Source organism: Aptenodytes forsteri, unplaced genomic scaffold (assembly GCF_000699145.1).
Source record: "Aptenodytes forsteri isolate BGI_AS27 unplaced genomic scaffold, ASM69914v1 Scaffold27, whole genome shotgun sequence".
NCBI lineage: Eukaryota > Metazoa > Chordata > Aves > Sphenisciformes > Spheniscidae > Aptenodytes > Aptenodytes forsteri.
This window is the reverse complement of record NW_008794407.1, coordinates 1,465,262-1,489,501: the sequence shown is the minus strand read 5'-3', so window position 1 is coordinate 1,489,501 and position 24,240 is coordinate 1,465,262. Positions and strand designations below refer to the sequence as shown.

Sequence of the window (24,240 nt, the reverse complement as noted above, 5' to 3'; positions counted from 1 at the left end):
GTTAAGATCATGGCCCACACATTGTTTAAAGTAGTCTGAAACACTGTACATGAGCAAGACATTCCCTGTCCCCTTCAAAAGATCAGAAAGCCCATGATTCAAATAAATAAATAATGCCAGCATGGTCCCACATTCACTCAAAGGAGAAGAAGTCAGTGCACATCACAGCTGGGGTTCCTAGCAAGGGCAGTAATCCTTACACTTTTTCAGCAGTAACTGGATGGCTCAAGGTGATCTATTTCAGCCATTGCACCCACCATGCAAATCTGAAATGCACTGAGGGCAGAGTTAAAACAAAAATAACATGCATTAAGCATTCTTCACCCACACTCTTCAGGGCTTCCCCTGAAGTTCTGCTTTACAAGCAACACTTTTAGAGCGAGCAGGCTCCTATTTTGTTTTTAAAGTTTTGTCAAGACAATTAGCATTAAACAAACAGAACAAAGATAAATGACTAATGGATATCTAAAGCAACTGAATCACAAATTAATACCGCTCTCAGGAAATGGACAACCCAGATCAAACACAGGGTAACTACTTACCATAGCATGTGTTCAAGAAGTTCCTAGTGCAGAGTCTGAGCTGCCTGACATTCCTAGGTTTTAACAAACGTAAAGGTAACACTGACAAGACACAAGGCAGAGTATAACACAGAAGGGATGCCGACTCTTTCGCACTGAGTGGGAAAGAAATAAAGAACCACAAGTGTCTTCTCAGAAGGGTCTAACTAGCATTCCTTGTACCAACTGAGTGCTAACCAGGACCTGGAAAATATTATGTGCTGGGGAGAAAGAAAAAGGTAAAATGGGAAAGGGAGAAGAGTTAGGTCTCTGTGATCCAGCACTTTACATCCTTGCCTTTTCAGTTGTATGACTTAACAGGCATCTTGTAAGTACGGTCCAAAAATAGAGTAGAGATAAAGCTGCGAGTTGAAAAGTGTGTGGTATGCTTTCTGCAGAGCCCTGACATAGGCCTCAAGGCATTTAAGTTACAGACAAGCAAAAATGCACAGACACAGATGAGACACACACATTTCAGGCTGCATACATTGCCACCAGTGTTACCTACCCACCGGCTAGGTCCATACACATCTTCCTTACGGCTACTAATCACCCTAGCAAGGGACTCTCTGCACACATTTTGCTCCTTCTTGCCTTTAATTAATACAGGCATTCGCAACAGTCTCCTTCAAATAGCTCAGGACCAATGGCACTTAAAAGCCTACTGAGGATAGAGAAGGTCAAGTTTATATGCCAAGAGCAAGGGGCAAAACACAGACAGTGCTGCAGTTACAGCAATTTCAGAAGAGCAGGAGAATCTGAAAAGTTGCAGGATAAAAGACAGCAACTAAAAGAAACAGAGTATTTTGTCAGCGAATAATAAGGGAAGAATAAGGAGAAGAAGAGGAGGACTAACCCTGCCAGCAAATCTCACCACTGCCCCTAGAAGCACAGCTGCATGGTATGATCCTGCAATGCTAGGGGAACCCTTTGTCCCATTTTAGCCTGTGTTATTTTGCAAGCACTAAGACAAGCTAGAAACACTACTCGCCTTCCAGAAAAACATGTCCTCACAGGATGCTCCCCTAAATGAACTGCCCCTACAGCCAAGTCTTAATTGACTGGGCCAGTCACACAAAATCCAGGACAAAGGAGGAGGTCAAAACAAGGTCCGCAAGTTCCTAGCTGGCATCTGGCTCCTCCTCACTATCATGTTACTTCAGCTGAGCTTCTGCTTGCAAACAACTGACCTGGAACTAGTCCCTGCATTTTCTTCCCGGAAGTTTCTGAACAGATGTCTGCCTTCAGGGAGAGAGAAAAGAGAAGCACGCTTTGCTGAGGAAGCAGAGAGAGGACATGGTAGAGAGACAGCAAAGCAATCAACATTTTGCTGAAGACACTCTGCAGCCAGGGTCGTTTTGTTCCCTGGAGGGCTCCTTGGCCATCTTAAATAAGCATGATTTTTGTTTCCAAGCCATATAAACAAAACACACCAACTCTTTCAACAAGGTAATTGGTACTTTGCTATATGTTTTATGTGCCAAAATGTAAAGCATGCCAAGTGTCAGCTTCAGAAAAAGCAAGACCTGTCAAGTTAGGATATGCGGCTTTCCACTGCAAAATCCTATGGCCATCACCAAACAACATACACAGAAGTACTACTATCTATACAGATGCTATCTTGTACTGAAGGACTAGAACACATCTGCAAAGCAGGCTCCTGCAACCAGCCTTCTGCTATTGTAGAATACTGGTTTAGGTAACCTACAGCAGAGAGCAATCACCTTAATCATGAACTTCACTCAAACCTTTAACCTAATTCTTCCATTAATTTTCTTGGTATATGCCTTGCCCCCCACGGCTGCTATCTCCTAAATAAAAGTGTTCTGAGAACATCACACAGACCCCCTTGAGCACTGCAGATCGTTTCTGTGGAGATTGTAAAATTGCTGACAATCCTGTAAAAGGGGATACCTTCTATGTTCCTCCACATATACCAATCATCCAACTAATTATTACAATCACAATTCTGCCAAGCCTTTTCCTTGCATATTCAAGACAGCTACTCTCACATAATCAAAGCAGCAAACTCCTGGCAGACTAGTTTCATCTCCTCAGTGTGAATTGCAAAATAAAGAACCTTCTTAGTCTTCTTTACACAAGAGTTGTTATTACGGTAGAGCGCACACTCTCACTTCCTCTATGGGCACGGATCAAGGAACTGTGTCTGCCTATTCCTGCACTGCTCCTAACAATGTGCTTAGCTAAACCAGACTTCAGCAATGATATCTAATTTTAAGAAAAAGAAACCTGAGAAGCTATCACTTCTGCTGACTGCCTCTTTACCCTTGCACTGTTCGTACCTAACCAACAGTTGCAGCTTTTATTATGTACAAGCAAAGGGGTAAAATTATCACCGTAACTCCCAGTTTCCAGAGTCTCGAGATAAGCCATTTATATACTCAAACAGGATCATTTACCAATGGATAACCCTGAACCTCTGAGGCACCAACTCAGTTTCAGCCACTGTGTACAGCGCTGGTGGTTTTACAGAAGTCATATGATCAACTTAGCTGAAGCTTTATAATGCAATTCTATTAACCTAAGCTCCATATGGAGTTTCATGTCTGTTTGTTGCATGTCCCTGCATACAAACAGAAACTTTCCAGCTGATAAGCTGTAACCCTCCTCCAAGATTTGGACAGTCTCAAAACTTCTTGAAGTTTTGCAGGGGTGTGGCACTACAATTGCTTTTGCATTATTTTCAGAGGTGGAAAAGAATCTTATTTAAAAAAAAAAGACAGACAGACAGCCCATACAACAGCCCTGAAAATTAAAACAGAATTCCAAGCACCACTTGTAGCTGTCAACTGAAAAAAGACTGCTGAATTGGCAAAGAGAGAGAAGAGGGGTGTTACTACAAAGCAACAGTTTAGAGGGTTTGTACTAAACAATCTTGCAAGTCTTACTCATATTAACCGTAAGCATACTAGTTATGTCAAGGTAGCTTGACCTTCAAACCAAACTTACCAGATGAAGCAACTGGTACACTATGATTTTGCAAGACACTTGCTTAAAGACACACTGGGAGCCAATCAGAGCTGGAGTTAATATCAAAAAGCTCAGCTCTGCACTCTCCTGACACTTTCACGTACAAGACAAAAGCCTTAGTTCAGGTAAGAACTAAGTCTACCAGTCATTTGAGCCACATGCCAATGCAAGTACACAACCATCTCAGCATAAACGTTCCTACACAAGAGAATAAGTAAGTGCAGTGCAACTCCAAGAGCAGACACTCACATCTATTGCATCTCTTTCAAATATGCGGAGCTGCAGAAACAGCTCAAGCTTGATCTTGCGTTCTTGAAAAAGCTCCTCCATCTGAGATTGGGCCTCATCCAGCTGCTGCAGGACTGTCTCTATGTGGTTGATCGAGCTGTTATGGGGGGTCTTGTTACTAGAAATGGTAGAATCCCTATTCAAAGCAGAGAGAGGGGGAAGGGGGGGGGGGAGGGGGGGGGGGGAAGCGAAAAAAAGAAAAAAGTATTATTGAAAAAAACCCATACAATTTGGATGCTATACATGACCACAAAATGTAAGACTGTTTCAGATAAGGTCAGTGCAAGTCATATTACATGAAAGCTAAGTCTGTTCATCTTTGTTAATAAAAGTCCAAATTATGTTTTAGTACTTGAAAAAGCCTTAGGAAATTAGATTTCTTTCATTTTTTGACTAATTCAACACTTAAGGACATTCTGTTTACAGGAATAATAAAATTTAAAACCAGAGACAAACCCTTATATTGTGAAAAGGAAGTGGCATATGATAACTATTTACTTTACTGAACCTTCCCGGCAATGAAAAAAATCAAAATTAGATAACAATAAAAAAACCCCCACTTCATCTTTTACTTTAGTATAAAACCTGCAAATTCAGATATGATAATATCAGCTCCTGCAGCAAAGGGGACATGTACCAGTGCAACTGGGGCCCAAATTTATTTAGATTGTTACTGACTGCAAACTTAAAATAACGTTTCTTATCAGTCTGCAAAACAATTCCAAGCGACTCTTTATAAAAAGGCTGCTGCTCAGAACTCAAAATGCTGTGGAGCCCTGCATGTCAGACTACAAAGACATATGATTGCTCCTATTACAAAGGTAGCTTACGTAAACAAAATCTCCTTCTTGTGGAGGTAGTTAGTGTTTATAAGTTGAGCTTCCTGTAAACAGAGGGTTAGAGACCATCAGTACAGCATGAAACATCATTGTAGTCCTAATATTTACAAGTTTTATTTATAGGTCATATCTTGCAGTCATCATCTCTACCCTCAGAACAGAAAGAGCTTCACAGAATATCAGACATACACCAGAGGAGATTTAAATAAAAAATTGTTTTACCTTAGTTGCTGTATAAGATCTTCACCTTCTTTTATGACATTGACTGTAACCTGCAGAGTGGTCTGTTGTTGTTGACCAAAACGTTTAATCAGGTCTTGGACAGCCTCCACAGACTCAGCATAGACATCATCAAGCAGTTCTTTCTGTAACTCTTCAAGCCATGTCCACAGCTAAAGCAGAGAGGGGAAAGAAAAAAAAGAAACGTAAGCCCCAGGATCAGGCAGTCACTATTCCCTATCAATCTCCCTGGACAAGAGAAAACAGACTGAGGTGGGGGGGAGAAACAGGATTTGTTTCTCTTCATAGAAAAATCCCATCCTCAATTTAATCAAAACGAGCCTTTGTTTCAAATAAGGTTTTTGCTTCTTGGAAATACCAGGAAAGCTTTATCCGTGTTGCTAAGTCACCCTTTCTTTCCCATTTTCCTTCTACAGTACTGAGCGTATCCGATTGAGCAGCACAGAGTTCATAGCGAGAATCCCATCTGCAGCTCTGCGAGAGAGTCCCTGGGAGGGAAATGCTATGGTAACACTCCCTGAGAGAAGGGAGGAAGGAAGGAAGGAAGGAAGGGAGATGTATTGTAGCCACCATCAAGTTTACACTGCCAGGCTGACACATGCACACAGATAACACAACACTTTTCAGTGGCCTTCAAAAAAAGGAAAAAGAAAACGGCATTTCAGAAAACAAAATACAGAGAAAAATCAGATGTGAGAAGTTATTTTTCTATCATGATCTCTACAGCTGTGGTGTTTACCCTCTTGATCTCAATTTTGCACTATTACAACAAAAATCATCACAAGTAATTCCACCCGTTAACTCAACGTTCCCCCCCGCCCTTAACACATGCACGTATTCCTGTTCAGAACTCCACATGCATTGCAGCTTATGGAAAAATCCATAGGTATATGCTAGCTAGGTATCACTACTGGTCACTTGAAGCCTGCTGTGTTCTTCTCCACAATTTCATGAGGCAAGCTGTTGCATCCTAAGCTCCGCGTGAAAATTATTCATCAACAAACCATCAGCCATCTATTGCGCAACTGATAAAAGCACCTCTTGAAGAGAGGGAGCACAACTGTCTGCTGCAGCACTCCCGTGAGCAGCGCTAACAGCACAACAAAACGGCTACTCTCACGGGAAGCATTCAAACCGGGTCCCTCCTCTCTATTTTACCATCACATCCCAAACCCTGCGATTCCAAGAACAAGGATTAGAGTTTGGTTTTTATCCTGAAATAACAACTCTGTTCTGATTGAAAAGTATTAAGATCTTTTGACTACATTTTAATCTCTGCCTTTATATATTTTAGATACAAATAGGCTTTATTAACTTTGAACCTAATTAAAAGGTTAACGTAGTTAAAATACAGACAGTAAGCAAATCAAACCGGCTTAATTTCAAAAGGCAGAAAAATAAATGTTTTATTTCTTTGCTTAACATTTTCTACAGAAATACCCATTTCATGCTGCTGTTTCTATAATGTTCTGATCATAAAGGTTTCCTAACTACCAATGGAGCCACATTAAAATAGAAAATTCAATGAAGGATTCTAGATCTTGATTAATTGGTTCCTTTGAAGCTTTACTTTAAAACCAAATGCTAGGTTTTATATCTTAGAGCCTTACATGCCTCCTGAGGTAGGTTTTGAGTTAACCAAGCTATAGGCTAAATGTTCACAAATTGGGAAGAATTAATAAGATTTAACCAGACTCTTTTCTACAAATCTACTACCCACCCCCCAAAACGGAACTGCCTATTCATACACACTGTGTTATTCTGACTACTCATATGCTTCAAACACAATGCCTGTCACAGATCTGAATGCAACTCCATAGTCGTAAACACCACAAGCTCAAGCCACAGCAGTCTTTCTCATTAAAAGGAGCACAAATCAACAGAACTTAGCAAGTGGGTCAAAAGCACTCGTCAACATTCATTCCAGCATAACCCAATGCAGCATCCAAAATTTTTTTTTCCCCAAATGCATACTTAGGAATGCAAATTTCACTTCGAGGCAAACGAAACTTAAGAGCAAGAAGCCTGACAGTACAACCTGAAAACTTTACTCAGTTTTCAATGCCCAGCGGCCATCTTTTTATTCCTCTCCTAGCTTGTGAAGCTTATGTCTGAACCGTAATAATAGGACACCGTGTCAGAGACCTTCCAAGTGAGCTGGTGTGTTCACACAACCAGTGCAGCTTGCAACTGTGCAAATATATTCATCTGAGAGTAACACTTTGTTGTTGACTGCAGATCTCATGCTTTTGGTGCTAGCTGGACGAGCTCTACCTCACGCTTATTGCACTGTCTATAAAGGCCCAATTTTCAGAGATGTTTATTACAGACAAACTGGAATTAAAGCCATTTTGAGTCTCTTGGACTATATCAAGTTTGCCCCTTGGCTCCTGTACAAGCACCTGCACTGTGGCTGAAGGCAGGTCTAAGAACCACTTCAATTTTTTCCAATATGTCTTTTGCAGCTGGGTTGTGTCACACCTGTACAAGGGACACCTCACCTCTGCATTTCTTATTCTTCACATACGCATCAAGCCACTTCTGTAACTGGGTGGAGAGGACCTGGCAGGAGCAACGAAACTTTTAAGTGTTGGGCTGGTGATGTACTGTGCATGCGAATACTTCCCTTAAAGCTTGCCCTGGATGCTGGAGACCAAGCCAACACAGAACAAGCAGACTTTTCCTTCTGCGCAGCCAGTTCAAAGCAACACCACCTGCCTAGAGCAGAAAGACATGGGCACCAGCACAACAGAGTGTTAACGCCAACTGGCTTAGTGCCTGGTCAGCACGGCATGACTGTAAACATAGTATCTTGCCCCTAAGGTACCAAAGGGCTCAAAAATACACTGCGTTTGCCTACTTCATTAGCTGAATTGCCCACTGCTTGCGCAGGAAAAACATTTTACAAATGTGCAGAAAGAGAAGGATAGTAATTAGTATGCATTACTTGTCTAGCTGTGATTCATACACTGTTGAAAGTGGAACAATTTAAGCCATTTCTGAAGTCACTAAACAGCTCTGTGACACTTCCATAGCAAAAGTTACTCTAATACATTACCAAATAAGCTTTTTACACTCTTCCGGTAAGTAGGTTTCTGACAAACAGCTTCCCCTCAAAATAATCTTGATATTTATACACAAAAGTTAGAATAAAGCCAACACAGATGAACAAAACTGCCAGGTTATTAAAGCTGGATAGAAATTAATGCAATTTACTGCAAGGAGCTTCATTCATAATGGATGGCTATAGCCAGCTGGCTTGTATAGAGCTTTAAAAACAGAATGAGCACTGGATATACTGGAAATTACATAAATTACCTTGTTTTCGGATACAAAACAAAGGATGAAGACAATACAAGGTTGCACAGCAAAGCCAAAAGAAAGCAACCAGTTTACAGTGGGGGGTGAACAGAGACTGGAGCTTACCCATACACGTTCAGCAGTGCAGAACTACTGATTTTATAGTGCAATGATTTTCTGAGGTAACGCATTATTCCATAAAAGAGAGCTTGGCAACAAAAATCCAGTGGGGGAAAAAAAAACAAACAAACTCGTCATTAAAAAACTATTAACGTTCTCTCAGTGTGAACTTTTGAGCAACTTCCAGGCATGTTTTTTTCTATTCTCTGTAAAACAAGCAGCATGAAGATCCCTAAACAAACCACCGAGTCCTGTGACCTCAGTAAGAACTTTATCCAGTGGCAAGACAGCTCTAACATACAGTGAGAAAACCGTATCAATAACTCAATCCAGTCACAGAAGGAGGCTCTTCTGCTCTTTTCATCCGCTCTTCACATCTTACCAGAATTAAAATTGGAGAGGGAAATCAAATTCTGAATCCCTGACAGGCAAATGTTTCACCCAGCAGATTTTTTTTTTCTTGATCTAAATATAGCACAGACTAAGAAACATCTGCTTGAACGAGCCTGTATCCTGTGCTACCTCTTTCCTAAGTTCTTGGGAGCATGCCATTAGTCACCGAGATGGTATTATTTTAATTGTCTGCAACATCCTGGAAGTTTCAGTGTTTCCATCATGGGCCTCTATCCATTTAAGTCCCATCCCTGCAATCTCCTGAAAGACTGCAACTAAATAAGACCGTACAGTATTTTGCCAAATATAACCAGAGAACAATTATTTTTGAGTAAATACCTTCCCAAGTGCACAGAGTTATTTTATTAGGGTAAAATATCTGTCACTCTCTTTCGCAATTTATTTTATTTTTCATTTTTTTAATAATGGCTTTTGGCTATTCAGCCAGCCTTTTCAGCAGGGTAAGGCAAAGGCAGGCACACAGTCTCTGCATTTAAAAACTGCCAATTCCTCTTTTCTGCCCCTGCCCCCCAGCACAGTGTTGCAGTATGTGTATCACCACAGGCACAGTTGTTGAAGAAGCTATTATTTGTACAGGGCTAAATGTTGCAATAGTTTCCCTAGCAAGTATATCTGGGCATAGAAGGGGGCTGATGTTTGCGTGTCTGCCTGTAAGCTTTGGCTTTCAGGACATGCAGTGGACAAAAACTGTATCTTTTTAAAAACAAAAAACGTAAGATGTTAAATCCCCAGGAGTTTGTCTTCCAGGGTCTTTCAGTGACATTTAAGATACTAAATGCATGCATATTTTTTGAAAATTAGATTTAATTATCTTAAAAAGCTTCAAATATCCCTATCTATTCTACAATTATAATGGAATCAATTTCCTATTCAGAATAAATTCATCCTTAAAGCAAAACCAAGTTTCTCACATCTTCCTAAAACTACATCAACTACTAGTAGCCTGTTAGCATTCATTCCATTTCTTAACTGAACAAGAAAAAAATGTCTATACCATAGCTTCACACAGCTTAAAGGCCTATTTCTGCCTCACTTCTCTCAAGCACTTAGTGCTATTTCAGTAAAGTTTGGACTTAAATTTGGTCCCTGTTTTCAAGCAAAGTAGCTACCAGCATAGAAAAACTCATGAGAGAAAATCTGTGCTGGGTAAACTGGATTCTAGTCCTACCAAACCAGTAAACCACAACACACTTCAGTGTGCTGCCACTGAATGTGTTTCTCTCATTTCAGATTTAAAAATTGTCCTCCTCAACTCTCAGATTCAAGATGACCGGCATATCAAAGTACTGACCAGAGACTGCACTTCATATATTTTGCCAGACCCATCACACTGAGCATTGCTGTGCTATAATGACATGACAAAAATATTAGACACACACAAAAGCCCAAGGGACAGAGCCCTCACACTTCGATGGGCGCATCCAAAAGCTGCTCTGCTGCCTGGAAAGGGCACGCAGAGGAGAGAGCAGCCTTATTATGACATCCACATTTAAGCTGTGGACCACCCAGCACAGAAGACTCAAAGACTCAGGAATGACAGGCAAGCAGAAGAGCAGGTCTGTCACCTCAGGGTCCACCCTGGGATGAAAGAAATGAAAGGCTGCACGGATGGACACCCTTCCATACTGGAAAATGCAAAGGAGGGCATATTTCTGGCAGCGAGTTGTGAGACAAAGCGAGACCATTATCAACAAGCTTTTTTGAATCAAATACACATGCCTCATAAGTAGATATGAATGAATCGGCAGCATTATGGCCAGAGCAAGGCCTCCTCAAGCCTTCCCATGCACTGGCACCCTCAAAACGATGCCACCTTCCTTCAACAGCTTGCACACACTACTGTTTCATTACCTTTGTTCAGGAAGAGCGAGGTTTTGCATTTGAAATCTTAGCCAATTCCACTTCCTTTTTCTTTGTTTCAACCTCAGTTTATTCTGGTGTAAAGTTTAGTTCGAGTAGATGAAAAAAAGAAGAGAGACATCTAGTAACACCATTAAGCATATTGTGTATACATAAAAAGCGCTCTGAGCTATTTTATAGTCAACTTGTCAGAATACACACAAAAGGTTATATGCAAAAAGCCAACAGGCTCTGAAGAGATCATTCTCTTCCACATACATTCAGCTCTGATCTGTATTCCCACACTTGACTCCAGTTAGGAAAATCTCTCTTGCTCTACTTTGGCACTACTACAAACACCTGGCTTGGCCAGGATTTCAGTCTTCCCACTCACAGATGCTGAGGGAACCATTTCAGAGAGAGTGTGTGCGCATGTGTCTCTGTACACGTGTGTATGGAAGAATTCGAATTCACACCAAAATCCTGTTCATCTCTACTGGGTGACAGATTTCACAGCAAAGACTACTGTGACTCTTGCTCCCATGTTTTGCACACAACCTTTTATGATAACCGTTTATTTAGGAAACATATCTGTTATCTGTGCAATTTTTTTTCTCCTCTTGTCCCTCCTCATATTATTAAATGTCAGAAGGCACAAAAGCCGTAAGGGATTCACCCTCTTGCAACGGTCAACCTGTTCAGATGCTCAGTTGCATTTTATCCACCCTCAGGCTGGGAACCCGCCAGGACACAGTACTTTCAATGCAAAGATTCTGATAGGGATATTTATGGTCCCAAACACTTTTAAAGCTTGCCAGTGCATGACTTAACTTCAGTACATCACTTACTGAAAAATTTGGCTTATAGACTGAAATTTCTCGCTGTTTGCATGGGAGCTAAGTGTCAATGTTCACAACCTTGCAAACTTAAAACTAGTAGTAACATAACAGCATGGAATCACAATTTACATATACAGCAAGCAACTGATTTTCTTGGATCACCGTTAAGCAAAATGAGTAATGGCAATACCATTACATAACATCATATTTCTAGCTTCCCTGAATACATCCTTTTTTTCCCCAATGAGAAATGTGGTCTATTAAGGTTAGTCTATGAGGAGTCTGAAAACTTCTATGTTGTTTTCTGATGTTTGTAAGCCACAGGGAGCTCTACCAGCTTGTAACCACCTGGCTACAGAACTTCTGGAAATGTTAGAGACAACCAGCATTTCCAATGTGCATCGTAACAGGCTGCTGCACACGTACTACACAGCTGCTTTGCCCACAGGTATAGCAAAAGTCTGTTACTTCCAAGACACGTCAAGCCGATCTATTGCTTTTGTGGCAAGCAGGCTGCTTCTAAAAGCAGAAACTGTGCTGATTTACTATGCGTGAACAGAGTAACAGTACTGTGCAGACACTGAAGGGCTGATGTTTCCCAGGGAAGCTGGGAAAAGTTGCAGGCAAATTCTGTGTCAAGTATAAAGGTTATGTGAAGCTACAGGGGAGAAGTAGTATTGGAATGCTCTCATGCAGATGAGGTGCATTCATTCAACATGAAGTATTTCTGGGAAAAAGAATAAAACACAACAAAACATCCTACTTCAGAAAAATCAAGGGATTGGATGGATATCGGAGCCAGATTTCAAAGCCTCAAAACAGCCAACGACTCAGATCACCAACTTTTCTCAGCTCTGTGGCTCCCTCCAAACTGTCACACACAAGCAGGGTTTTTATTCTTCATGCCTATTTTTCAGACCAGAAAAACACAAAAAAGATACAAGAAACAAAATTCACCCTGAATATTTGAAGGGCAAAACATGTTGGTGGTGTTTTGTTTTGATTTGTTTGGAGGGTTTTTTTGTGGGGTTTTTGTTTTTGTTTTTTTTTTAAACAACTGAAACATCTCTTTCTGGTTCAACAACTAGCAAATTATCCTACTACTTGAACTCCTCTCTTCACCAGCTAAGAATGCACATTGATTTCTTCACTCCACCATACAGCAGAAAGGTTATGTGCTTACAGGTATGCACTGATTTATTCAGCGACTTTCCACATCCTGCAGGAGAAATGCAATTCTCCTGCCAACAAAGCATGGATGACTTTCAGGTTTAGGGCATTTTTATCTTCCATCTGCTTTGTGATGCCTTCTCAACACTCCACACGCATGTTTGATAACAAACAACATGCTCTTGAAAACAGACCAGAATACAGAAAGCACAAGACAGCTTTGAGCTTGCTATTTCTTCGCACCATAACCAAAGGACTAGTCTACTAAACATGAACCACCTGCCTCACTCTCTCACCTGTATTTTTAAGTAGAATGCAAATAAATAAAAAGATAGTCTTGCTTACATAAATAAGTACTCTTTTTAATTTTCCTTGCTTTATTAGGTATAGATGTCAGCCACATGACAAAACAAAAAAATCAACATGTGTGCATCAGCCACAGTACCTTTCCCCCAAAGTCCAGGCTGCAAAGAGGGTGCCATAGTAACAGCCGTGTGCACTTACAGGGTCACAATAACATCCATTTTCCCAAAGAAATAAATCAAGATACAGAATATATTTTTTTTCCAATAAAACATTATTATCTAGGGGAGCAGTGGCAACATTCCAGCACATCTGGATCAGCCTCTCAGAATTACTCAATAGTGACTCACAGATCAGCCTGCCTTTTGTTTTTTGGGATTTTTTTAAAACCCTTTCCTTGCAAATCCTTTTACAGTATCCGTCTTTCATCACTACGGCCAACTCTAGCCATTTAAATACCGTTCCAGCTGCTCTTCTTGATGCTAAGAAAAACATGTAATGAAGAAGTCTATAGGAACAATGAACATGTTTCAGCAGCTGACTGTTCCTGTGCTTCACAACAGGTCATGGAACAGCACTATGTGCTTGAGAAAAGTGAAACAAAAAAGTTGCCCCATAAGAATAGCTTACGATACAGCATTTATGTTTTGTTTAAACAAGCAGAGTCCTGGGAGAGTATCGGCAACGAAGCATCTAACAGAAAACTGATGGGGGAGCTATGTACTCAGGTCTAGAGCTAAAGAAGTAATTCAATCCTGACCTCCTTCAAAGACCAATTGCCTGGTGTGTTTGTTTCAAGTGCAAAGCAGATGTTTCACATACAAAAAACTTCCACCCTTACCCTCTAAAAGGTTTTGCTGAAGAAGCTACTTTGAATACTATACTTCTCCACTGAACAGACCATTTCGTGATGTAGGGTGAAGGGAAGGAAGACACATACTCTGACATGCTGTGATCCAGAAGCCTTTAATATTTTCACCTAGTTTGAGCAGCGAGAACATTTAACGAGCTCTAAACAGAAAACAAGTAATCTACAGTTGTCAAAATTTGCCACTACCTTCAACCAAAACCCCTTACTGAAGTCCTTATTCTTGCTCTAGCCTATTTCACCCTCTCCCATGAGCTTATAAACTCGTACGATCTGTGTTCTGAATTGGAGCAGAAGACTGATCTGGCTGAAAATTAAGTGTGTTTGGCTGAATTTTCTTTTTCCTGGTGTATCAGTTTAACCTTTGAAGGAGACTAAAAATTGCAAACATAAGGTAAATCATTGTCATTATCAGATAAGCTCTTTAGGTTGTGAAGAACCATCAATATACAAGATCAAAATGCAATGTGTAAAACAGAAAGAAAACAAAGTCTCTCTGGGCAGCAGGGTTGCCTTAAGTAGCCTTGTGCTTCTGCCATGCATTTCAGTCTCCTGAACCGTGTCAGTCTAACCATGTGTCTGACAACTCAGTTAACTACACTGGAGAGCTGGTTGGATAAAAAAAAAAAACAAACAACACAAAAACAACAACAAAAAAACCCAAAATCAACAGAAGTGCACAGTATCTCCCCCGGCAATGCTGTCTCTCTTAGCTGTATCAGTTCCCTGATCTGACCCTCCCCGGTTCCCCGTGACTGAACAAGCCTGTGTACTTGCACAACAAAGGAGGTAGAAGCTGCTTGTGAAAGAAAGAAAATAGAACAAATAAATAAATAAATCCATAAAAAAAACAACCACCCTACCCCGGCCCCCAATCCACAGTGAATTGCAAACCAAAACCCACCGTACAATAGGGGTTCATGACTTGCTATGGCAAGGTTCTTACGATGAAAGCAACATTGGACAATATCGGGTTTGAGGCTTAAAGTTATGACCGTGACTTAGCAGCAGTTTTACCTCTTTAACATGAGTGTGAAAGGACACAGACATGTCCAGCAGGATCTTGCGTTGCTCCACACGCCTAACAAAATCCTGTATCCGGTCTTCGAGCTGATGGGCAGCTTGATAAATTTCCTCCGGGTCACACTCCCCAGTCTGAGCGAGCTGTTCAGCTGCTTCTAGGAGCTTATCTGCATTGGTGTATGTGTTCTGTAGAGAAAGAAGTTCGTTTCACAGGATTAAATGGAAGAAAATTCAGTCAGTATAGTTTAAAGCCACTCAACTAATGAAAACAAAAAGGCAAAAAAGGCCCTTGGAATGTATTTTTCTTTCTTCTTTTTTTAAAGTTAGTAGAATATAATCTTACTAAAGTTTTTTTAATATTTCTAGATCCTTTTTCATTTAACTGTGAATAAATTCATTCCTTAGCTCCTTATTTATTCAAATGTTTCCTTGATCCAGAACTTGGGAGCCTATTTATTCTTCCTTGGAATTAGTATTTTATACTCACAACTAGAATAAAGATCAGCCTAAATCAAATGTCTAATTACGTGCAAACTGGCCTATTTCAACACGGGAAAAATCACTACAGTCAAGGCCAGAAGACTGTCGAAATGGCCGAATATTAGAGGTAAGAAAGTCCTAGCTGCTAGTAGAGACGCTTAGCATCAAATCGACACATCCAGCAGGAGAGTGGAAAGTGACCAGGCACAGAAGGAGAAAATTTCTCTCCATTCTTACAGAAGTGAGGTATCCAAAATTTACATGTCAAGTGGATCACCATTTGTGAAACAGCAGCAACAGAGGAAGGTTTAGAAGTCGGCTATGGCTGAGTGTCAGAGGCGACTATTGTCCCAATATGTCACAGGATTAACACAGGCAGATCAACAGTCCCTGGGTCACAGCAGAAAACAGAATGGGAGAAGTATGGTACCTGATGTGCTGAGAGCGCTATGGTCCGGAGAAGAGAGACACGTTCAACAACTCTTAAATCTTAGAACTTGCAGCCTGCATCTATATCTTTCTCATTCGTTCAAAACAGGACTGATTCCAAACATTCACTATAATTTGGGTGCTCTTTTTGAGCCTAACCTTGGGTTTTCATGCCTTAGAATGGTTCTCAAAACGGACTCATCAAGAAAGCATAGAAGGATGTTAAACTCGGGAGAAAACAGATTGAAACCAAGTCTACACTAAAGGAGCTTTGCTTATGTCACCACATCAGGTCTCCTGATAAGTTTGCACCACAGACTATAAAAAAAAAAAATTTTCACCATATAAGCTACACCTTTCTCTTTTCCCTTCTGCCCTTCCATCTTCTCCCAACCTCAATTACATCAGGTAAAAACACTGCTTGCCAAGATAAATTAAGGCTATGGAAATGTGCTTTTCTTTGCCATAAATATAGTATCACACCTCTAATTAACATTATAATATCCACAAAAGTTAAATCCGAGCCCGGCCCTAAAACTCAACTGAGGGGCAGAAAATCAAGAGCTCTCCTCCAGGATCTCAAGTAAATTACCAGGCAAGCCCAGGACAGATTACATGACTCAGTGCGGCTTTCATATATCTGGGGGGAGTTCCCCCTTCATTTATTGTGATCTATTTATGTAAGGAATTCAATCCATGCTGCTCCTTGATTTTGACTTATGTGCATCTTAGCCCTTCCTTAACCTTCAGCTTTTTAATTGCACGGAGAGGTAGAGTACTCCTCCCCAGTTTCCCTGGGAAAGCCTGCAGCGACTAACATAAGCGTACCCTTTTCAGTGGGGAGCGCACTACCCAACACTCCAGATCACTGGCCAGGCCGTGCTGGCCCAGAACACACTCTGATCTGTGCTCTGGTGTTTTGACTTCCATGGTCGCAGCTCACACTTGTTGAAGGGGCAAGGCTGAAGAGCCTTAAGGCACTCCTTGAACAACAACTACTTCATCAACCCAGAGAGCCACACCCAGCTGCAGATGGCTGAAACAGAAGTTTCCCATTTTAATGAAAACTTTATCTCACATGTGAAGCATTGTTTATGAATTCCAGGAGTATCTTCCGCGTAACACAGGCCCAGGCACATCAGATTTCTCTTTCTGTAAGCTGGATGGTGAACTGCCTGTACTTAAAAATGATCACAACCTAGATGCTGCTTCAAAAGGGGTTGCAATTCTTAAACCTTAACAGCAGACACATGCCTTATCGCTAAGATGTCTCTTCCACGTAGAGCTGAAATATAATATAAATATTTATCTTGGTAGATAATAACTGCCCTTTGGAATAAAATCGCAGCAAATAGGCGTGCTGTACTAACTACTGCCTTTCCCAACTCTCTGCTTACTTCTAAACAATGCTTGGAGGGAAGAAAGTAGTAACGTGAAGATTTTGAAAATGTTGCTCCCAAGGGGCAGCCACCAGTTAGAAAACAGAAGGCTAGGCAGAAAGAGGACGAGTTCTCCCTTGAAGCTGCTTATGGCAGTTTCCTAAATTGACAAAGGAGCCTTCACGGTGACAAATTCAACAGAGAGTTTTGAAACAGATGAACCTTTCCTCAGAATTTCTCCACTAGCACACCCTCCCCAAATCCCAGGGGAAAAGATCAGCCTGGTAAGAGCTTTAACAAGTCCTCTAGTCCATCCCTCTGTGCCCCAAGGTACAATCAGCTATACTCGAGTCTTTAATAGGCATTCTTCTCCAAAATGCTGAAAGGCTCTCCGTAGTGGAGAGTTTATCATCTTCCCCAACAACACATCCCATTGCTTTCCTAGTCTTCCTGTTGAGAAACCTTCTCTACATATTCTTCAGAAAAAACAAACACCGTATTTTTAGAAAGCATATGAAGTGACACATCATAGAAAAGTCAAAGGTTAAATTTAAGAGACTACTGCAGAAATGAGTACTACTGATAATAAATACAGCAACAGAAGTGAGTGGAGGTATGGACTGAATTTCATACAAACTGGAGTTTATTGCACTATGGAGGGGGAAGACAGACACACATGGATGGAGGGAGATTAACAGAGGTATACAAATCATTAAAGGTAGAGAAAATTAAGATAGATTACTCATTAAGTACAGTGGATGCTATCACATTTAAGCATCAGACAACACACTTAAAATGAAAAAGCAAAAGTACTTTTCATCTAAGGAGCAATTAAATTGCATAACTCATTGCCACAGGATCTGGCATACATTCCAAGAGCATAAATGGGTTCAAAAAGTAGCTAGCCTAATTAAGGGAAGAGAAGTCCATCAGTGACTATTAAACACTGGTTCTGATGCATCCTTCAGTTACAGCCATCAAATAAGCCTAGACAACTGGGAGGTTAAAGGTAACTTGTTATGCATACAGTCCCTTTTCTTTGCGCATCTGGCAAGGGTCACAAGATAATGTAAGACATGGACCTTTAATTTGATGTATTACAGCCATTCATTTACAGCACATTACATGTACAGCAAAGTGTATAACCAGTTCAAATACAGGAACTTTTTTTACAGCCTTAAAGGAGGTGGTAACCGGTGGTGGTAAGGAAATGATAGGTGTATTCAAACAAGGTTTGGAAGAATCTTTCCTGTGCGTCTCTTACACCAAGCTGACTTGAGTACTTTACTCAGATGCAGTCTGCAGATGGAGGGGGAAAAAAAAAAAAACAAAACTTATCTGTGGAAGATTTTACTAATTAACTTTTCTGACAAAGTTCTAGCTTCAGATGGCAAGTGGTTGCAACATATTTTATAAAAGAAAATAGCTAAGCTTTCAGCCTTCCTACGAGGGAAAAAAAAAAAAACAAAAAAACAAAACAAAACTTATCTGTGGAAGATTTTACTAATTAAATCTTGCCATACACCTTTCATGCTTTTTGAACGTAGACTGCTGTGAAAAAGCAGACATCAATCATAGTTAAAACAGGAGAAGCTGGCTTAGAATTTCATACAAAAATGCATAGGGAAGTACAACAATACTACTGTTCTGCATCCAGTGCTTCTAAGCTGAAAATCTGTGCCCCCAAGTGAATCAGTTATGTCAAAATTTGGAGTCTTGACACTTTGACTAAATGGTCTCATGGATACAAAGATGATCATGGGGAGAGGGGAAAAAGAAAAAAAAAGGTAAGTAGAAAGTGAACTGGACAGGCTTCACATGAAAAGAGCAATAATCAATTTTACAATAGTGGGTGCAAGTTGACGTGTGTGTGTGTAGCACGAATGTCAGTATATCAGAATTTGGGGAGGATTATTAGTCGGCTGAGTTTTGACTATCTAGTGTTTCTGTAGTGGCAACAAAAAGTGCCAAAAAACCAAGCCTTCATTTCACATGAATTTTAAAGTGAATAATTTGTGAGCCCACAGCCCACTGACTCTGGAACATCTTTTCTATTCTACACACAGCTTATTTTAACATCTCTTTGAACGCTGCTGAGAAATTAGCACCTCATTCACATTAAAAAAAAAAAAAAGAGGGAGGAAGCAGAAGGGAAGAAAAGAGAAATAATAATTTTAGCTCCTCTCAAAATCAGAAGTTAGCCTTCAATCAGGAACACTTCAACATTACTGTTGGCTCCCTGCACTAGATAAAACATTGCCATGCCACTGACAGTTCACTTGACACTGCTTCCTCTCAACTTCTGACTAGAGCTGACTGAAAACCCCTGATTATACCTAGGGTCCTATTAAAAAAAAAAAAAAAAGGCAAAAAAACAAAACACAACAAAAAACAACAACAAAACCCCAAAATCAAAACACAACAAAGACCTGGACCAACCAGACATTTAGGTAGAGAATAAATCAGCCAAATCATGCTTTAACAAGGACTGCAGATTGCTGTCTAACACTTGAACATAATCTTCCTTATAAAACCAACAACAGGAATGCCTTTTGGGGCATGCTTACATTCAGTTTTAGAGCAAATAAGAGGAACAACTCAGAGGGTGTGCCTCTCTTGGCAGTCACTACACATTCAAGAATTAGAGATAAAAAAAATACTTATTAGATCATTTTGTCCATCCTTCTGTCAGTGGAAGATAGTCCCCTGTAGTATATTTAAGTTCTTTGACCAGTCTAAGTTTTAAGTATCTCCAAAAATAGAAATTCCACCCATCCCCTAAAGAGATCATTTTAAACTGTAGTAACATTCAGTTTTAGGAAATATTTTCTAAGTATTTACTTTACAACTTTCTACTTCAAAGTATAATGCAAATTAACAAGATGCTTTTTTAATAGTTTACATCCCACTAACAGTTCTACAAACTTCACCCCCTTTGGTTACTCAAACATTTTTTTCTTCTTTGCTCAAATAACAGTATTAAGTATGAGATCATTCAGGTTTTGTTATGTATCTTACAGAAACAGATTCTTGCTTGTCTGACCCAGAAAAGTAAGTACTTCCACATGTAAAATATTACAGATTTTACTAAAAATGAAGTATTAGGCATGCATATGGAAAATCCAGCATGTGTATATACAAAACTAACAACGCTTATTATTTTGGAAAATTTTATAGGAAATCAATATTGAGGAAGCTTTCTGATGCTATTTCAAGTCCTCAGTCACTGGAGTGCTCTAAGACTGTATTTACAAGTGAAATTTTACTAAGAGCTTAATCATCCATTAAACAGGCAATCTGTAAACACACTTCTGATGCATCCGCCATAGTAGGTGTCACTGCTGAGCTCCTGCATGTCACTTCAGAATCTTCTAATGATGCGTCTTCTGTTTTGACTGAAGGACCACTGTATCAACCCTACCTTAATGAGATTTTTCTTGATGAATCTTAGAGATGTTTACTCTTACCAATCATTAAGACTGGACAGACAGTACATGTTACTAATGGGGAGGATTCTAGCCTTCAGCTTCTAATGGGTTTTATTCACCTCATGCCCTTTTCAAGGCTGCCACCCAAACCAACTTCCTCTTGTTATGCTCCCTGCATTCCTTAGTATCTGTATTTCTTTTGGCTTGACTCTTTTTCACAGAAAAGTGTGTTTTGAAGTTCTATCATCAGTTCCACTTAAGGCTGAAACTAGAGTCTTCCTATGGAAAAAGCGGTGGTATCAGTGATTCAGAACAGGAGGACATACACAAACTCAATTGTATTTAAAGAAATCAAAGCCAGGTTGACCAGTTTGCTGGCTCACCTGGGTTCTTAGGAGTCCTCCCTTCACCCCCATCAAACTGTTGTGGGGATTTGGGAGCTCCTCAACCTTAAAGTCAGGAAGCAGGGCTTTCAATTCATCTCCATCCTCTCTTACAGGCTGCACAAAAGTTTAAATCCTAGAATCCCATGGAATTAAGTTACTTTAAAAGGAGAGCTTTCATTCTTCTGCGACTCAATATTTGAAAGCATGCTTTTGAAATAATAATAATAATAAATAATAATATCAGCAGCAGCTCTGTCGGGCTTCAAGGCTCCCACTCTCTGCAGGACTGTGGAAGTTTGTTTTTTTTCTTGTTGAAACTGGAGCGCAAAGCAGAAATGAAATACGAGCTTGCAACAGAAACAAAATAGTCCATTCTTGGAACGGAATTTTTTGTAGTGGAGCTCCCTCTACTCAACCCTTCAGTGCCACAGCAGGAATTTTTCATATATTTCCATGACAAATTACAGTCCTTCATGTGATTGTTTTTACCTGCGCAACCTCTTCAAAGTCTTCATGGCGTTTCTGCAAAGCTCTAGCCCGATGCAGGGATTTTCCCACTCCAGTATGTTTGCTAAGAAAAGCTTCTCCATGGTTTTCAATCCAATCCAACACCTGTGGTACAGAAGAGAGACATACAAAAACTCTGAGTGGATGTACTGAATGTTGCAACAAAAAGACAACTATTCAAGAAACTAAGAAGCTGTAAAGGGACTGCTTATAAGGTACTGTACTGTTGGATTAAAACACAGTATTGCCATTGAAGGACACTAATTATATCTCATTAACTTTTCTCAAGGCAATAACTAGCTAAATCGTATGATTTAAGATTATATGTTTATTTTGAAGCCTACCAAGGACAACCTCATTTCTACACATTCATCAATTTGACAGTAATCTGATCCAAGTGGCTAGACCCCTTGTGAGGGTCTCTCTGTAATCCGTTTATGCCTTCAGCTGACATTTTTCTGTAAGGTAACACTAATGGAGTTTGCACATTCCCCAACAATGCTGGTGAATAACACAGTGAAGTTTTATTTTAGATGAGAAATAGCTTCTCCTACTACATATTATTAAGTCAAGAAGAAAGATTCAGTAGTAGAATTTTTAATTAATGCAATAAAATTGAGTTGAAATCATTATGAGATGAATGATATCTGCATTCAGAGCACATGAAGGATTTTGCCCCAATTCTGAAGAAGCTTCTCCTCAAAACATCGGATAGACATAATTGTGTATTGTAAATTTTATAGCTGAAAAAGTGAGGAATGAAAGACATTTTAAGGACATTAACACTTCTACCACAATGGCTGGGCTGACAGCTTTATAAATAGTAAAAACTGTACATGTAATTAGTTCCTGCCAGTTAACACAAAAGATTACTGCACACATACCAAGTTTCTGATGAGTGAATGAACAAAAACATCCGGTCTCTCTCCAAACTAATACATCTTAGCTATATCTTCATTCATTCATTAGCTAGCATGCATACGGTACTTAATTCTTTGGAGGATAGTCAGAGGTTCAAGAATGCTGTTCAGAATTAAAAACAACTGCATATAAGCCATTTTCTTAAGTCAGCTAACCATTTTTACACAGTATTTATGTAGTGGTGTGGAATACTCTACCTAACATTTATCTTCAGGTTTTAAAGAAAGAAGAATGCTGAGTATTTTGTTTCGTTTTGAGTATACCTGCCAGAAACCTGTACCTTATCTCTCCTTATCTACTAGTATCCTTTACACTGATTCCTGAAGTTTGGTGAGGTTTTTTTCCTCTTCTCCTGTATGAAAGCATTTGACACTTGGCGTAACTAAAGAGAAAGACTTTTTTTGTTTAGTTTGTTTGCTTCCAAACAGACTTGAGAACCATTCCTGCAACATCACTCATGGCTACATTCAGTGCACATGTAATCCCACACACTATTCCCATACAAAACATCCATGCTTTCTTTAGTAGACAAAATGAAACCATCTGGTGTGATTTTTCTCATGTATCTTGACTGTTAGAATGTTTTTTGGTTTGCAAACTCTCTCCTACCAGACATCTTCAAAACAACAAACAATCCCCTAACGCCACATAATACAGCCATCTCAAATCACCAACACTTATGCAATGTTTGTTTTTCCTAGTAAGTATTGCCAAAAGAATATTGTGTTTTAGGTCAATGTACATTTTCATTTGCTTCTTTCAAGGGAAAGTATTGATCAGAGAAGGTAGAGCGAGGAGCCAAACATGGCCTCAGTTATCTGTAAAGTTTATATTACCAATGCTTTTGACTAGTTTCAGGAGACTACTCTGCTTTTCTCATTATAAAAGAGCTAAAGAGAGACATGTTTGGATGAGAGAATTAGACTGGACTCTGGAGACTACTAACAGTTATAAGCTAACAAATGAAATCAACAGCAAAATCTGTCCCAGAAAGCGTGAGATGAAAAGCAGAAAGCAGCCCAGGGAGAATGATTTTTGCTCCAAATAATGGTCAGTAACTTCTCAAGAGAAGAAATTGTCATAGAAATCCAGTACACAGGATCATGACATAAACCAGTCAACTAGAGAAACATTGCTGCCTCTAAGTGAAATCAGTATGAATACAAGTCTTATTAGTGCTCAGCCTTCTTACCTTGATTCTTAACAAACCTGAGGAAGCACTCTTTATTTGGGAATTTCACAGCATGTAAAAGCAGAGTCAAAGTTAAGGTATGCTCTTGCCCATCAGTGAGAGCTTTTGCATACCACTTTGACCAAAGGACAATACCATTAGCTGGCACTGATATTAGCCATTTAGCAATCTGAAATGATGCATTTTCTTCCTCTTCCTGGGAGAGGTAAGAGTTACAGAAACCATCATACCAACCCACTAAGGACTTGTCTACTAATACTGAAAGCACATGGAATTCACTCCCGTAGGTCAGTAATACATAGGAATTTAAGAGGCTCAATACTTTTCAGTATTGATAATCCTCCACTGCAGCAAGTTGCTTTAATGATGCAATTAAGCTCTAACTGCAGTCTCAGCAGAACCATCCTTATGCCCAATATAGATTCTAGAAAAAAATTGCTTGTTCTTAAAACACCAATACTGAATATATGATAGAAGAAACTACTATGGAAAGATGGCTTCATCTTTACAAATTCATTGCTCGTGGCTGTAAAATATGTTTTGTATATGCTGTTTGCAGAAATAAACAATCTGATCTTTTGCAGACTCAACATGCTCATTTTCACCAGTCCTCCCCACATCGTCATCCAGTCCTTACCCCCCTACCCTTAGCTACTTTGCACACTCACTTTTCAGATCACCACCACTTACTTGGTGCTGACATAACATTCAGAAGGGGAAGATG

The 24,240-nt window shown here is 39.9% G+C and overlaps 1 protein-coding gene across 1 annotated transcript in view; it reads right to left on the bottom strand.

Annotated features, from left to right (window-relative positions):
• The window catches only part of TRIO (trio Rho guanine nucleotide exchange factor), a 186,127-nt gene that overhangs the window by 123,076 nt on the left and 38,811 nt on the right, over positions 1 to 24,240 (bottom strand). The window contains 4 exon segments of the mRNA XM_019474271.1: positions 3,801 to 3,975; positions 4,901 to 5,070; positions 14,789 to 14,980; positions 21,386 to 21,508. Of these exon segments, the coding sequence (XP_019329816.1) occupies positions 3,801 to 3,975; positions 4,901 to 5,070; positions 14,789 to 14,980; positions 21,386 to 21,508 (660 nt within the window).